The sequence below is a fragment of the Nerophis ophidion genome, linkage group LG06 (assembly GCF_033978795.1).
Source record: "Nerophis ophidion isolate RoL-2023_Sa linkage group LG06, RoL_Noph_v1.0, whole genome shotgun sequence".
In the NCBI taxonomy this organism is placed as follows: domain Eukaryota; kingdom Metazoa; phylum Chordata; class Actinopteri; order Syngnathiformes; family Syngnathidae; genus Nerophis; species Nerophis ophidion.
This window is the reverse complement of record NC_084616.1, coordinates 31,016,642-31,031,005: the sequence shown is the minus strand read 5'-3', so window position 1 is coordinate 31,031,005 and position 14,364 is coordinate 31,016,642. Positions and strand designations below refer to the sequence as shown.

Below are 14,364 nucleotides of genomic sequence, written 5' to 3'. Positions count from 1 at the left end.
ACCGAGCAAAAAGGTAACTACCCAGTGTAAATTAACCTAGTTATTTGACATTCCTACCAACAACAACGTCTACTTTATGCAGTGTCTACGAATCTCCGTTTGGACATCACTGTGTGGAGTGTGCATGTGGTTTTCTTTGGGACACGCCAGTTTCCTTCCACATTCCAAAAATATGCATTTTAGCTTCTTTGGAGATGGCAAATTGTCCCTAGATATGAATGTTAGTGTTAAGGATTGTTTATATACAGTATATGTGCCTGCAATTAGCCTTTGCTAATTTAAATTAGCTTGTCTATGAGCTAGTCCATTGTATGTCAGCATTAAGCTAGCGGCATTAGAGCAATATGCATTGACCAAAGAAAGAGAGCACAGTCCAAGTCCAATTCCTTGTGTTAAAGCTAATTGTGATTCTGATTATATAGGATTTAAAAAAAACAACATTATTAATGGTATTACAATAACTCATAACACTAATATTTGCTTTTAAATATACATAAAACATTTGTTTAGTCTTTTTAAATAAAATGTATGCATCATTGCAAATCAAAATTATCATGTCATATAGACCATGCCCCAACCACCTTGTATATAGGGGAAATCTCAGGGAAATACTGTAATGTGTGCGCATTTTACTTTTTTAAATGTTTATTATTGTAGCAATATGATTGTTGAAGTTAAGGATTTTTGTGATTGTGTTTGTGAGAGGGCACCATGGTGATTTCAGTGTGTGTGTGTGTATGTTGGCAGAGCAGAGCATACAGCAGCTTCTTGTTGTTGACTTTTTAATTACACAGAAAGCTCTTCTTATGTTTATTTGATATACAGTGCTGTATAGCACTTTATATTTTGTTCACAAGTGTACAAACCTTAGCTAAAATACAGACTTTTGGCTGTAACCAATTATTCATATTTACATTGTTTCTTATGGGGAACTACACAAACTTTTTTATCTACAAACCATGTTCAAGAACCAATTAAGTTTGTAAATTGAGGTTCCACTGTTGCTGTAGTCATCCTTTATCGTGTGAACTAGACAATCTTAAAATATAAACATCTTGCCTTCTTGTCACACCATATAAAATTTGATACTGTATGAATTTTCTTAAAGGATACATTTTGATACTTTTGAAGAGGGCGGGGCGAGGGGAGGAGGGTTTGAATCGCAATCTTGGCATGCCTTCACAAACAAATGTGTTTTTTAATCAATAATTGTTCTATGGATGATGGTGCCCCCGTTTTAATAGTATGAACAGCTAATCTGGAAAACACAAGCACATTGAAATATCTAATGACAAATGTCAGTCCATTCTTGCCACTGACCTTCTTCGATGGTTCTCTCTATTGGCTGTCCATCTAAAGTAGTTTCTCCAGCCAGCTGGGCAAAAAATTCTTTCTTCAATCGTGTGTGACACTTCCTTTGTCGCACCATAAAGCCTCCAATTCCTAGTGCAATTTGTTCATACATTATACACAAATATTTATTAAACATGTTAGACAAATTAATATTTTAAAATAAATGTGACATTACCAGGCCTGTAAGGTTTGCGTTTTCTTTTTTTTCCATCTTCCATATCCTCCAGCCCCCCTTTGTGACCCTCGCATTCAACCCCGCCATCTGCACCTCCATCAGCACCACCTTCTCTTTCAGGGCTCCCAGGGTTCTCCATCTTAGTGTCACAATCCATAGACTCCCCACAGACTAGATCAATAAGAGCACATCGAGTTAACACAGCAGCACAAATATGACTGTTCAGCAGCCGATGGAGGAGTGAACTATGTGTCAACCTTTTCCTTCTTCCCCTTCTCCTTCCTCCCTCACATCCATTCCATCTGGGACTCCTTCACAACACAAGGTGCCAAGACGGGAGCGCCGCTGACGTCTCTTTAGCAGAGGGGACATGGATATGGTTCGTAGCAGGGACATCCCTGATTCTGTCAGCCAAACACCCTCTAACCGATAGAACTGAGGCTCTGTAACGTTGCATTTGAAATTGTGACTTGAGAAAGATGGGTAATGGTGAATGCAGCAGCAATAAAACAAAACAGGAGGAAGCAAATTCCACTGACCTGGCTCCTTGATCTTTATTGAGGCCATAAAGGAAGACTCAACTACAGTCACGAAATGGAGAGAAAATGCATTAAGAAATTATATATTGAGTTTAAACAGCGATCCCTTTATATGCTTGCAGTTTTATTATTTTAAATTAATGTATGGTTTTGACTCACCAACAGGTTTTGGAACATACGGGCTGCAAGATGTACATGCAAAGCCTTCATCAGAAGCTTGTTCCACTTCATCTTCTGTGTATAAACTCTCACATACGGCATGGACCCATCTTTACAGAATCACAGAAATACATAGCGATACAAGACATTTATAATAAATTACATGAAGCAGACACTTGATGAATTAATAATGGATAATATTTTTCTTTCTTCCATTTTCCCTGCAAGACATCATTAGTGACCGCCTAATAAATGATGAATTAGATTTTTAACGCATGTAGTAGATGTAATGCGCAACACCCACCGATCGCAGTGCTGACACTGCAGGAGCAACTCCTCCTCCATGAAGTTCTCTCTACATACTGGGCAAGCAACAAGGCTGGCACAGGGGCCACAGTGGGTGTAGTTATTCTGCCACTCGCAGTGGAAACCTGGTGAGTTGGAGCCACACTGTACACAGCACACACACCTGCAAAAAAGGTACAGAAAAACAATACAAAATAAAATATGTGCCAAAGGAAGTGGATTATATTTTTTTATTTTGCTATGAATGAGGGTAGGGCCTCTGAATCACAAATGCAGGGTCTGATGAATAGTTTACATAAATGCAAATTTCCATTTGACCCTATTCAAATACACAAGACTGAACAAAGATTTTGTTGTTTTTTTCCTTTACCATTTGCATTTCCAACCGCCCTTGGGTACTGTGTGCAGGGGCGGGTCCAAGCAATAAGTGTGATAGCTGACATCACAGTCATCGCACAGCAGCAGACGGGAAGGATCTGAAGCCTTTCCACATACTTCACACACAATACATTCCAAACAGCGCCAGCCCTTGCGGAGCATCATCTTGGTGATCTGTGGAAAATGTCAAATTTAGATCTACACTTGTAAATGACTTGGATTAATGAAAATGACAATAAGAGGACCATATTGCACTTACTTTGCTGTTCACACAGTAAGGATGGTAACACTGAGCACACTGCGCACAAGCTAATAACTGCCCCTCTGCACCCTTTCCAAAACTGCCACACACAACACACATATCCTAAACACATAAAACAAAAGGAAAAAGAAAATGTTGAAATTAACTGACTGTGCTATTAAAAACCCATGAATGAATTAAAGAAGGTTATACCTGAAGCAGAACAAATTTATCGGTGTTTGAGAAAAGAACCACTGTGTTCTGCATGGTGTCATCTTCCTCCTCCTCCTCCTCTTTACTTATTCCAGTGTCTGTGGTCATGCTAAGCTGTAGACAAAAAAACAAAAACAAAAATCAAAACTATTCCATAAAATGTAAATGGTATACAAAGTTTGTCTCACCAAAAAGGCATCAATGCAAGAGGCCATGGCTTTGAGGCGAGACCTCCCGCCGCGCCCTCTCCCTCCACCGCCCCCTCTGGGCCGCCGTTTCCCAGGGAAACTATTGCTTCGGCCCTGCACGACAGCAGTGTAGTCAGGACTATTACATCAACTTGTTACAATATTGCTATATCCAAAAAAAGCTGTTGAAGAATGACCTCTGACCTGTTTGACCCGTGAGCGTCCGGGGGATCCCCGACGTTTCACCTTCTCTCCGTCACTTTGCAAGAGTTCAAAGGGAAGCGAGTCATCTGTTTCTGTGAGCAGGTTTTCAGTGTGACAGCGGGAAGCCGATATAAGGTCCATGGAGAGTTGATGATCTGGTTCTCCAGGAGAGCCCAAGAAGCCACTGCTACTCTCATCTCCATGGCTCATATTGGACAATTCATCCAGCAGTGACTGCGGGTTAACCTCATGCTCCTGTGGTTCCTGTTTTATTTCCACATCGTGCACTTCTTCTTTCATATGCTCATCGTCATCTTCATCGTCCTCCTCTTCAGAGTGATTAAGTAGCCTCTCTTTCATGTTTACAGTAGAAGGCCCTTCTCGAGTGACTGGTGATAAAGAAAGATGAAAAGACGACTGCTCGTGTTTGTTCTGCTCATCCAAGAGAGGTGCATGCTCTTTTTTCCCAACATATGCTTGAGAAGATGAGAACTTTGACAGAGTCTTACTGAATGGTTCAGAACCAGACTTGAACAAGTCCACCTTCTCCCTATTTTCAGGGCCCATGTGCTTGACTTCTGATTTAGGATTTTGGGACAGTCTCTCAGCAGTGGAATACTGCAGAGAGTCAGCTTGGATCACCTGGCTCACTGCCTTCTCTGCTCTCCTTTCATCAGCAGATACACAAGAGGGACCTTGTTCTGTTGAGCACTCTCCATCTAGAATCAAGGAATGCATGTTATTACTTTAATAACTTACAAATCTGTCATTAGTTACGGCATGCTTTGTGTCCATGTGGAAAAATGTAGGCCAGGGGTTCAGTTCTCAAACAAAGCAGCAGGCCCCTCTGAAGTGCATACTTTTTCTATCTTCAGCTCCTCCTTCAAGGTTTTGTCAACTACATTGGCAGTATCCGCACCTGAAGTAACAACTAGTTAACTTACTCAACACAAGTTTGATAATGGTACATGTATTTGTAATTAGATAGGAGACCTTGTGCTAAAATCGTTCAGAAAAGAGCGGGTATATTTTTGGCAGTACGTGAAACATGTCTACTCATTTGAAACAGCACCAGAGCAATGTTAACGTCAATGCAGGAGAGGCTTGTGAGAAGCAAACGCAGCTCTCAGCTGTACTGATACGGCATCTCTCTTTAGATCCAGCCAATGTTATAACAAATGCAATTCAAAATGGCGGACTCGTAAAAAAACTCTACCATATATGGAGATATCAGCTTACGGAACTAAAGGAAAATATGTCACTACATTTTCAAATTCCTAGCGGTTTGTTTGGAAAGAAGCAAAAGTATTTTATTATTATCTCCGGCATTCTTCCATGGTTTGAAATCAAAATTTTGTGAATTATTGGAATCCTAAGTACACAAAAACAGAAAGTTGGTTTTGCATAGTGTGACTCTTTAAGGTCGTTTTCAGTTGTTAAGAACACAGGGTTTAGACAGATACGGAATGTAATGACTCCCCAAGAAATTCCTTCTTGTGCCCATGTTAGCCAGAAAATACCATCTCTTTATGAAACAACTAAAATTGTATTTACAAAAAAATTACGAATCGTTCAACCTGCTACTGTTGTACTTGTCTGTAGCGTTGCACTTTTATAAAAAAGTAAACTAGTGAACTTTACTTTTGTACCACTGTAATTCATTGTATACATTTTTTGAATGGTTTGTAAAGATAGTTAGCAACATAACTCAAATGGTTATGGGCAGATGTTCATGAAACTTACAGGAAATGCCTTAAGTGGTATAAAGGAACAACTGATTATATTATTTTTCATGTAGATAATTAGATTATGTAGATCAGAAGTCTCAAACTCAATTTACCTGGGGGACACTGGATGCAGAAACTGGGTGAGGCGGGGCCGCAAAAAAAGATTTCTTAAAAAATCTAACATGCATTTTTTAATGAATTCACCTTCTAAGAATGGCTTTCCCGCCCTAGCAACATACTTGCCAATCCTCACGATTTTTCTGGGAGACTCCTGAATTTCAGTGCACCTCCCGACAATCTACCGGTGCAACCATTCTCCTGAATTTTTCCCAATTTTCACCCGGCCGACATTATTAAGGGATGCCGTGACTGCACTGCCTTTAACGTCATCTACAACAGTGGTTCTCAACCTTTTTTCAGTGATGTACATCTAAATCAGTGGTTCTCAACCTTTTTCAGTGATGTACCCCCTGTGAACATGTTTTTAATTCAAGTACTCCCTAATCAGAGCAAAGCATTTTTGGTTGAAAAAAAGAGATAAAGAAGTAAAATACAGCACTATGTCATCAGTTTCTGATTTATTAAATTGTATAACAGTGCAAAATATTGCTTATTTATAGTGGTCTTTCTTGATCTCTTTGGAAAAAAGATAAACATAACTAAAAACTTGTTGAAAAATAAACAAGTGATTTAATTATAAATAAAGATTTCTACAAATAGAAGTAATCAACTTAAAGTGCCCTCTTTGGGGATTGTAATAGAGATCCATCTGGATTCATGGACTTAATTCTAAACATTTCTTCACAAAAAAAAAAAATCTTTATAATCAATATTTATGGGACCTGTCCACAAAAACTCTAGCTGTCAACACTGAATGTTAGATTGTTGTATTATTTTTCCACAGTTTATGAACTTACATTCATACTTCATTGAAGTATTATTCAATAAACATATGTATAAAGGATTTATGAATTGCTGATGTTTTTTAGAATGTTTTTAATAAATCTCACTTGTCCCTTGGCATACCTTCAAGCACCTCCAGGGGTCCGCGCACCCCCAAAAGAAGACTACTGCTCCACTACATGTCATCGCGCACGCTTTTGCTGTCTTTTTTAAATGTTTTAATAAATCTCACTTGTCCCTTGGCATACCTTCAAGTACCTCCAGGGGTCCGCCCACCTCCAAAAGAAGACTACTGCTCCACTACATGTCATCGTGCACACTTGTATATCACACAACCAATGTGCTGGCTCTTATCATGTTGTGTGAGACTTCTACAGAACAACGTCAGTGGCTGCAATACATACTCATTCAACAGCCATACAGGTCACACTGAGAGTGGCCGTACAAACAACTTTAACACTGTTACAAATATGCGCCACATTGTGAACCCACACCAAACAAGAATGACAAACCCTTTTTGGGAGAATTTCCGCACCCTAACACAACTTAAACAGAAGAGAACAAATACCCAGAACACCTTGCAGGGCTACAATATACAACACCTCAACCGACGCAAGTAGGGGGGGTGGAGGTGTGGGGGGGTTGGTGGTAGCAGGGGTGTGTATATTGTAGCCCGGAAGAGTTAGGTCTGCATGGGATTTGGGTAATTGTTCCTGTGTGTTTATGTTGTATTACGGTGGGAATGTTTTGCCGAAATGTGTTTGTCATTCTTGTTTGGTGTGGGTTCACAGTCTGACACATATTTGTAACAGTGTTAAAAGTTTTTTTTACGGCCATCCTTAGTGTGAAGTGTGTAGCTGTTGATCAAATATATCTTGCAATAACACACGTGCGTCTCGCATGGCCAGATGCAACATACAACTGGGCTTGCACGCTGTCAGTTCAGGATGTAGGGGCGCTAAAGGCAGTGCCATTATGGCACTCCCTGAATATTATTGATCTGGTAAAAATTGACAGGGGCTTCGAGAGAATTGGTTCCCTGAATTTCAGGGGTCTCCCGGGAAAATTGGGGACGTTGGCAAGCATGACCTATCAAGCGCCGTTCATATTAAACTCGCGGGCCGCACCAACAATAAATTGTCATATCAAAGCGCAGGCCGCATAATAACGTCTCGCGGGCCGCATGTTTGAGACCCCTGATGTAGATCATTGATTCATATTAGTGTGTGTGTGTATGCTAGCAGCAGGCTTAGACAAAGACAGTGGATGACATACTGTAGAAGAGAGATCTTTGTTTATTTTAATGCGCAATAATAGCTAGCTCAAAAAAAGTTCCAGTCCAAATCTACCATCTGAATTCAGGATTTTTTTTTTTTTTAAAACATCGGGAGGTAGAGTCTGGCAGAGGTCTATGCTTTGAGTGCTTCTTTAGTTCCATATACATTTATATTTTATGATGTGATATTTTACACTAGATCTTAAAATAATATTTGTTATTTTTATTTGAATCATATTTATTGGATAAAAAACTAACCGAACCGTAACTTTAGTATAACAGTACGTACTGAGCCGTGAGTATGGCATACTGTTACAGCTCGATCATTTGAGGTATTATTTTTTTATTCCACCCAAACTAAGCTTATACTGTTTCTGTTTTGTTTTTTTATTTACCTAGGTCCATTGGTGTTGCTTCTTCAGCCCTCGTCTCTGATGAATCTCTCCGGCTTTGTGTCTCCTCAGGTACGTCCATCTGCTCTCCCATCGTCATGTCTGTTTGGATTGTGTCTGTTTGGATTGTCATCTGTACCAACTGTATCCGTCCTCCAGGCTCAACCTCATCAGCTGCCTCTGCAGTTTGCGTCTGTGCCATGTACCCCTCAGTGAGATGCTCTTGCGGATGACGATCCTCCTTACATAGCAGGCATACGCTCTTTACTTCTGGGAGCTCACCAGGTAAAGCACACTCACTGTGCACCCACCTGAGATGATAAACACAGAATATTTTACAATGAGTGATAGGGCCAAGCATGACGGAAACCTACAGTTGAAAAGTCAATGATCTAACCTGTGACATAAGCTGCAGCACTGAAGAGCAACATGTGGGTTTGCAGCTTTGCTGCAGACGCCACACACTGAGCTACGCTGACACTGGCAGGCCTGACACACAGCATAGTTGTCAAACCACTGAGCCAAACCTGGCACCACGAGTCCACGGACCCCACACCCCATACAGACACGACACCTCTGGCACGATACAAATAACAAAGTCAACCACATTATCAAAAAAGACCAAGAATTTGAGGGGGAGACGCAATTTCAAGCAAGTTAACAGGGAAATTAATTTCCAGGAAAGGCCATGCTTAAAAAGTGTCTACTTACTTTGCATTTCCATGGATCCGTGGGGAGAGAATCCATGGCTGGTTGGAGACAGAAAGTGTGGTAGCCCTTATCACAGGCATCACATACTAACATTTTGGAGTCTTCGCCTGGTTGTCTGAGGAGTGACAATGTCAATCAATAACTATAGGTAATAAGTTATCCACTACAACAGTATTCAGAAAAATCTCAAATGTACTCACCTGCAAGTCTGGCACACTTTACACTCTGGGCACTGCCATCCTGCCCGCTGGATGGGCGCGGCCCCAATCTCTAAACAGGCCGCGTGATAATGGAGGCCACAACCCGTACAGAACAGCAAGTCTGTGAGCTCTCCCACCGAGTCGCACACTGCACACCAAGCTTCTTCTCCTGCTGTAAAAGTAAAAAAAATACAATTATACGAGCCAATACTGGTTGTAGATCCAAGAAAAATATTGTAAAAGCTAGAGAATGTACTGCAAATCGGCAGTAGTTGGCAATATAATGTATTTTATATTAAAAAATAAGGTTTTGGTGTCACAACCAAATTTTAAGGACGTACAACAATAAGCTCCACACTGCTGTGGTGACAAGTGTAGTTTTGGAGAAATAGGAAGTTTCTGACAGTGGAAAAAAGAAAAATGTGATGTTTCACAAACCAATTAAACAACTTCTGCCCAAAGTAAACAATGATTCTCAACCAAAATCCTAGATGAAAAAAAAATGACGACACATTTCAGATTCACGGTGCATGTGGTAGAAGATGACAAAAGACCTATTTGTAATGTGTCCCATCTAATTTTTTCAAGTGGAAAAATTAAACAAAACTAAGTAATACTATACCAGCGCATATAAACCAATTCATGATGATGAATAATATCTACCTTCATTGAATTTGTGTTAGCACCTTCAATGCACAAAATGTTTCAAAGTTTCCACCTACATTCTTTAATTTCTCTGTATGTAGCACTCACTGGAAAAAGTTTGGACAACCGTTGCTGTCGGTTGTGCGGATATCTGCCGTCCACTAAAACAACTAAAACTCTATTACATGGATCTGTGAATATACTGTGCTAAAAAAACTAAAAGATGAAAGCCATTTTTAACAAAATATCTATTTGTTAAATGAAACACTTTATCAGAAAAGCAGATTAAAAAACAATCAATCATCACAACCATTGCATGTGCAATTTTGTTTTGTCTACACCGTGTAGTTTTAAGTGTAAAAATCCTGAAAATATTAGTTTTTCTTACCAAGCTCTTCTGCCTTGTCTATGTGCTTTGGACAGAGAAGGGCCAACTGCTTCATAGATAGGAAGGACCCACTTGCTGCCGCACATGGAAAGTGGTAAAATGTTGAACAGCCCGCAGCATGGCAACGAATGGTTGCCCCAAGCCTTTTACAGTATTCACAAAGCTGCAACATACCAATGTTAAAAATCAACCAGTAATAATGAATGAAACATTTAATCCCAATATTTTCCTTTGAAAGTGCACTTACCCGCTGCGTCCCTGAGATAACAGCGTTATCCACATTCTCCAACTCGCCGTCATCCATTTGTTTAACTCCTTCTGACCACACCGCACACCAGTGATGAACCCAACAACCCCCTGTTTATTACAATATCATCAGTCAAATATCTACACAAAACTCAATTTTCTTACATACAGTATTCTTCTTCTACTTAACTAAAATTGACTGCGATTTATATTTAGTACTGTTGGGATTTTAACCTGAGTCATCAAAGAGTGATGCCACAGAAGGGGCATTCGAAAATCCAATGGAAGACAAATCATCATTTCCAGGCTGGGACAGAGGTAAAGCTGATGACTGGAGGGTGGATTGTTCGGATGGTGGCCCAAAGCGCCTCAGTTCCCGTTGTCCATGAAGGCTGCGCTCCACACAGTTGCAAAGACCACAAGCCCTCACGCTCTTTCTATTCAGACATCATCAAACAAAGATTCAGTATTCGATTTTGTCAACTATGAGGCGCTTTGTGGGGAACATTTTTCAAGGAGCTTACATGGGTTTAGTTGAAGAGGCTGCAGTAGCACCGGACAAAACCTCAGCAGCAGGAAGAGCTCGGGCCTCGCCACCAGAGGAGGCATGTTGCTTAACAGCAGCATTGTCATCAGCTGAAAAATAAAAAAACACTGTAGTAAAATTTATTTACAAAAAGTTAGCAGGATGACAATGTATTTCACAGCACATAATTTATCTGCCGTGGTATTGCATACTTAAAAGGGAACTGCATTTTATTTATTTTGCATATTGTTCAAAATCATTATGAAAGACATGACGACAAATGTATTTCGTTTTCAATGCATTCTAAATCTATGCAATCAAAAGTCTGTTTACAATGGAGTCTATGGGAGCGGCTCTATTCTGCCTATACATTCAAACACCTCCATTAATGTTTCATATACATGATGTAAGCAAATGTATAATGTAGTAACGGGCACATTTGTAATAACATTGAGGCGTGGGGTCGCGGAGGGTGCTGGAGCCGATCTTAGCTGCATTCGGGCAGAAGGCGGGTGCACCCTGGACTAGTCGCCAGCTCATTGCAAGTCCAACACAGATAAACAACATACCTTACGTAAATGATTTCAAATATTTATTTATATTTATTATACGCAACCATGTTCATGTAGATAATAACTAATTTACTAAGTAATTGACAACTTTTATTAATGTGAATGTATTTTGTAATATAATGTATGTATATATCTATGTTATGTGGAATACAGTAAATTAACACAAGTATCAGTGTGAGTTGTAAAATGAAAAAAGGGGTAAGATAAATTAACTCTGCTTCTTCCTACTCCTTTTCGGACATGTTGAGCTTTGCGTGACATTGTAAATATGTGCTGTAATAATGTGTAATTATGTTTTTTTAGTTCGAAATAAATATAGCATTCTGTTATCACCTGTTGGCTCAGACTCGCTCTCTTCGCAGTTTGATTTCTGCTCGTCCATCCCCCAAGCTGATTCTGACCTCCTTGACAGAGATCTGCAATTTGGAAACGTAGATGCTATTTACAAAGAATCTTTACAGTTTGTAAACATTGATATGACCTAATCAACACAATGAGTTCGTGAATAATAATTGGTAGCATGGCTTATTACAAGTATTCCCATACCGATTAAGTGTTAATAAGCGTGCATATATTGTATTAACTATCGTGAACGATATTGAATAAGCATGTTATGACAAAAACCTGTCAATTTACGCTCACTATGCTAGTCGTTAAAAAAAAAAAAACAACATACAATGCATCCAGGTATATAGAAATATGTATGCGCAAAAATATCATGCAGCCGTCTAAAACGATAAAAATAGCACGCGTGTTGCAGTGTTACATCAGAACCAAACATTGGATAATACAAACCGTAAAAGACATATGCAGAAAGAGACATGAAGTAATAATTGACGGGGTGTATCGTATGCATTAAAAAAATAACCATAATTCAGGATGCACAAAGAAAACACAACTTCCGTGTTGAAAACTTCCTGTTGTAGCAGTGTTGTCGTGCGGAACAAGAGTGCCCTACACTTTAGTTCCGCCCCGAGTCTCATGCCATTGCCTAAGTACAGTAAATCAAACAATGCGGGACTCGATCCTTTCTCGCCATTGTTTTCCAATAACATGAGGTCGTCGTAGGGTCGTGTTTGCCGGTGACCTTGCATTCTGTCGTGTTCATGTACAGGAAGAGTGGAAAAAGCAACTTTTATACACAGCTGCAGGCATTTCCATGCATGATCGTTAATCTCCCAATGTCAGAAAATAGATGAACGCCTGCAGCGCAGCTAGGCCAATGCCGACGTAGAAGTGTGACATAATTCATTCTGTAACTTATCAGTAGCCAGCAAGTTCCAAAAACATTTCTGATTCGAATCGAACGATCATTAGATAATATTAATTACACGCGTTTCGTTGGGCAGTTGTAGTCAGAACCTGGGCTGAGAGATGGAAGGCTTTCACGTGTTTTCTCGGCATGTGAGATTACGGGTGAATAGCAACATTCAATGCATCAATCTGATAAGGACGTCGGTCACACGTATATTCAACTAAATTGCAAGTGACGGCTTTAGAAATGAGCTAAATACAAAAACAAGACACCATAAGCGGAAATAATGTTTATCGGAAGAGAACATTGGGCGGATGAGCACAGTGAGACAACATATATTATAAAAAAATAGACTTCGAAATAAATATGACAGTCGAAGCAGGCTTCTCGATAACCATAGCATAGCAGGTGAACTATATAGTTACGTCAATTAATTAGCTAAATAGTTTCTCCAAATGTATTCGGTAGTGTTGACTTGGTGGCCAAAGTGGTTAGCTATACACCAACACTGAAAGTGTAAGGAAATTAACTTTTAATGTCATTTTATGTGCGGTCTTTTTTGCTGATATGAACAAAAAGCATCTACATGTTGCTGCCATGCCCCGCAAAATTATTTTCCAGCTCGCTAATAACAACCATGGCCATAATTGCTCAATGTAAACACCGAGTGCAGGGTTTAGAAGGCGCCCAGCACATAGCCCGGTTCATATCCCAAGCGACGGACCGAAACGGAAAATCCACCAACTATCAATGGTGACGTAGCAGCTAAGTGTCCTGGAGAATAACACTACAGAAAGTAACTCCGCTATAATGCATAACTGCCTTTACTTCAATAAATGGCATGCGATAACCCGGAGGAAAACACCCTGTAGCGCGTAACCACGCAACATTATTCAACCTGAAGTTAGCGCTCAGGTAACACGGCTAGTTCTCCAGCAAGTAGACACCGTCATCTGCTTCGAGCTAATAGCTACATGCTAGCGAGAGCCGAGCCTACAATACCCGGTCTAAGGTCAGGGTTAGTCAGTCTCTATTCGTGCCGGGCACGGAAAGTTGGGAAAAAGTAACAATAGCAGCCACTGACCTTACGAAAACAATATCGTCTCCGCGTACATCAGCAACATCCAAAGAGCCACACAGCTTCCCGTAATGCTGATGGTCGCTTCATTTTATGTGCCGGACTAAGGCTGCGGCGAGCCGGCTGGAGGGAGAGTGGGGGAAGTGCACGTCGGCGGAAGGCAAGCTGTGCGTTTTGTGCTGCGAGCTTCTCGACTCCACGGACGGCGGCGGGGCTAGCAGGCAGAGCACCACTCCGGCCTTGTGGCCAGGGAGCTGAGAAGCAGTTCTATTACTCAGCCAGCACACTTAAACCGTGCACCATCCTCCTCCAGCTAACACTTACGGATTCAGCTCGGATGCTAACAACTGGCTAGCGAACGCGCTGTGCTGGAATCTTACTAGCGCGATTGACGATGAGACATGATTTCTTGCAAAAAGAACATTTGTACTTTATTCAATAACGCTCTCCGCGCGGACACATTTTGTTGGCCTATTAGCGCACATTGCGGCTGCATGCACACATCTCTTTGCGCCAAACGCAATCAGGTCAAAAACAACTTGGGTGTCAAATCCACGCTACGTTAAAATCATGTGTTTTTTTCCCCCTGCGTTTTCTTGTTGGCATGCTGAGCATAGAAACGAACACTCGATATTAGGTCATGCATTGTCCAAAGCATGGAAGCCATTTTAATTAGTGTTTTAATTGCA

At 40.5% G+C, this 14,364-nt stretch overlaps 1 protein-coding gene across 2 annotated transcripts in view; it reads right to left on the bottom strand.

The window, feature by feature from the left end:
- kmt2d (lysine (K)-specific methyltransferase 2D) overlaps nucleotides 1-13,961 on the bottom strand; it is a 46,423-nt gene extending 32,462 nt beyond the window's left edge. For both annotated transcript variants that reach the window (XM_061903360.1, XM_061903362.1), the window contains exons 1-21: nucleotides 13,682-13,961; nucleotides 11,676-11,758; nucleotides 10,769-10,880; nucleotides 10,479-10,681; nucleotides 10,246-10,355; nucleotides 9,999-10,161; nucleotides 8,966-9,137; nucleotides 8,766-8,880; nucleotides 8,452-8,630; nucleotides 8,058-8,365; nucleotides 3,757-4,475; nucleotides 3,553-3,666; nucleotides 3,365-3,478; nucleotides 3,170-3,274; nucleotides 2,903-3,084; nucleotides 2,531-2,695; nucleotides 2,227-2,336; nucleotides 2,068-2,109; nucleotides 1,786-1,971; nucleotides 1,529-1,699; nucleotides 1,321-1,443 (exon numbers count right to left, since the gene is read on the bottom strand). In XM_061903360.1, coding sequence (XP_061759344.1) covers nucleotides 1,321-1,443; nucleotides 1,529-1,699; nucleotides 1,786-1,971; nucleotides 2,068-2,109; nucleotides 2,227-2,336; nucleotides 2,531-2,695; nucleotides 2,903-3,084; nucleotides 3,170-3,274; nucleotides 3,365-3,478; nucleotides 3,553-3,666; nucleotides 3,757-4,475; nucleotides 8,058-8,365; nucleotides 8,452-8,630; nucleotides 8,766-8,880; nucleotides 8,966-9,137; nucleotides 9,999-10,161; nucleotides 10,246-10,355; nucleotides 10,479-10,681; nucleotides 10,769-10,880; nucleotides 11,676-11,724 — 3,442 coding nt within the window. In that variant the 5' untranslated portion in view covers nucleotides 11,725-11,758; nucleotides 13,682-13,961. The remainder of the gene's footprint in view (nucleotides 1-1,320; nucleotides 1,444-1,528; nucleotides 1,700-1,785; nucleotides 1,972-2,067; nucleotides 2,110-2,226; nucleotides 2,337-2,530; nucleotides 2,696-2,902; nucleotides 3,085-3,169; nucleotides 3,275-3,364; nucleotides 3,479-3,552; nucleotides 3,667-3,756; nucleotides 4,476-8,057; nucleotides 8,366-8,451; nucleotides 8,631-8,765; nucleotides 8,881-8,965; nucleotides 9,138-9,998; nucleotides 10,162-10,245; nucleotides 10,356-10,478; nucleotides 10,682-10,768; nucleotides 10,881-11,675; nucleotides 11,759-13,681) is intronic.
- Between the last annotated feature and the right edge of the window lie 403 nt (nucleotides 13,962-14,364).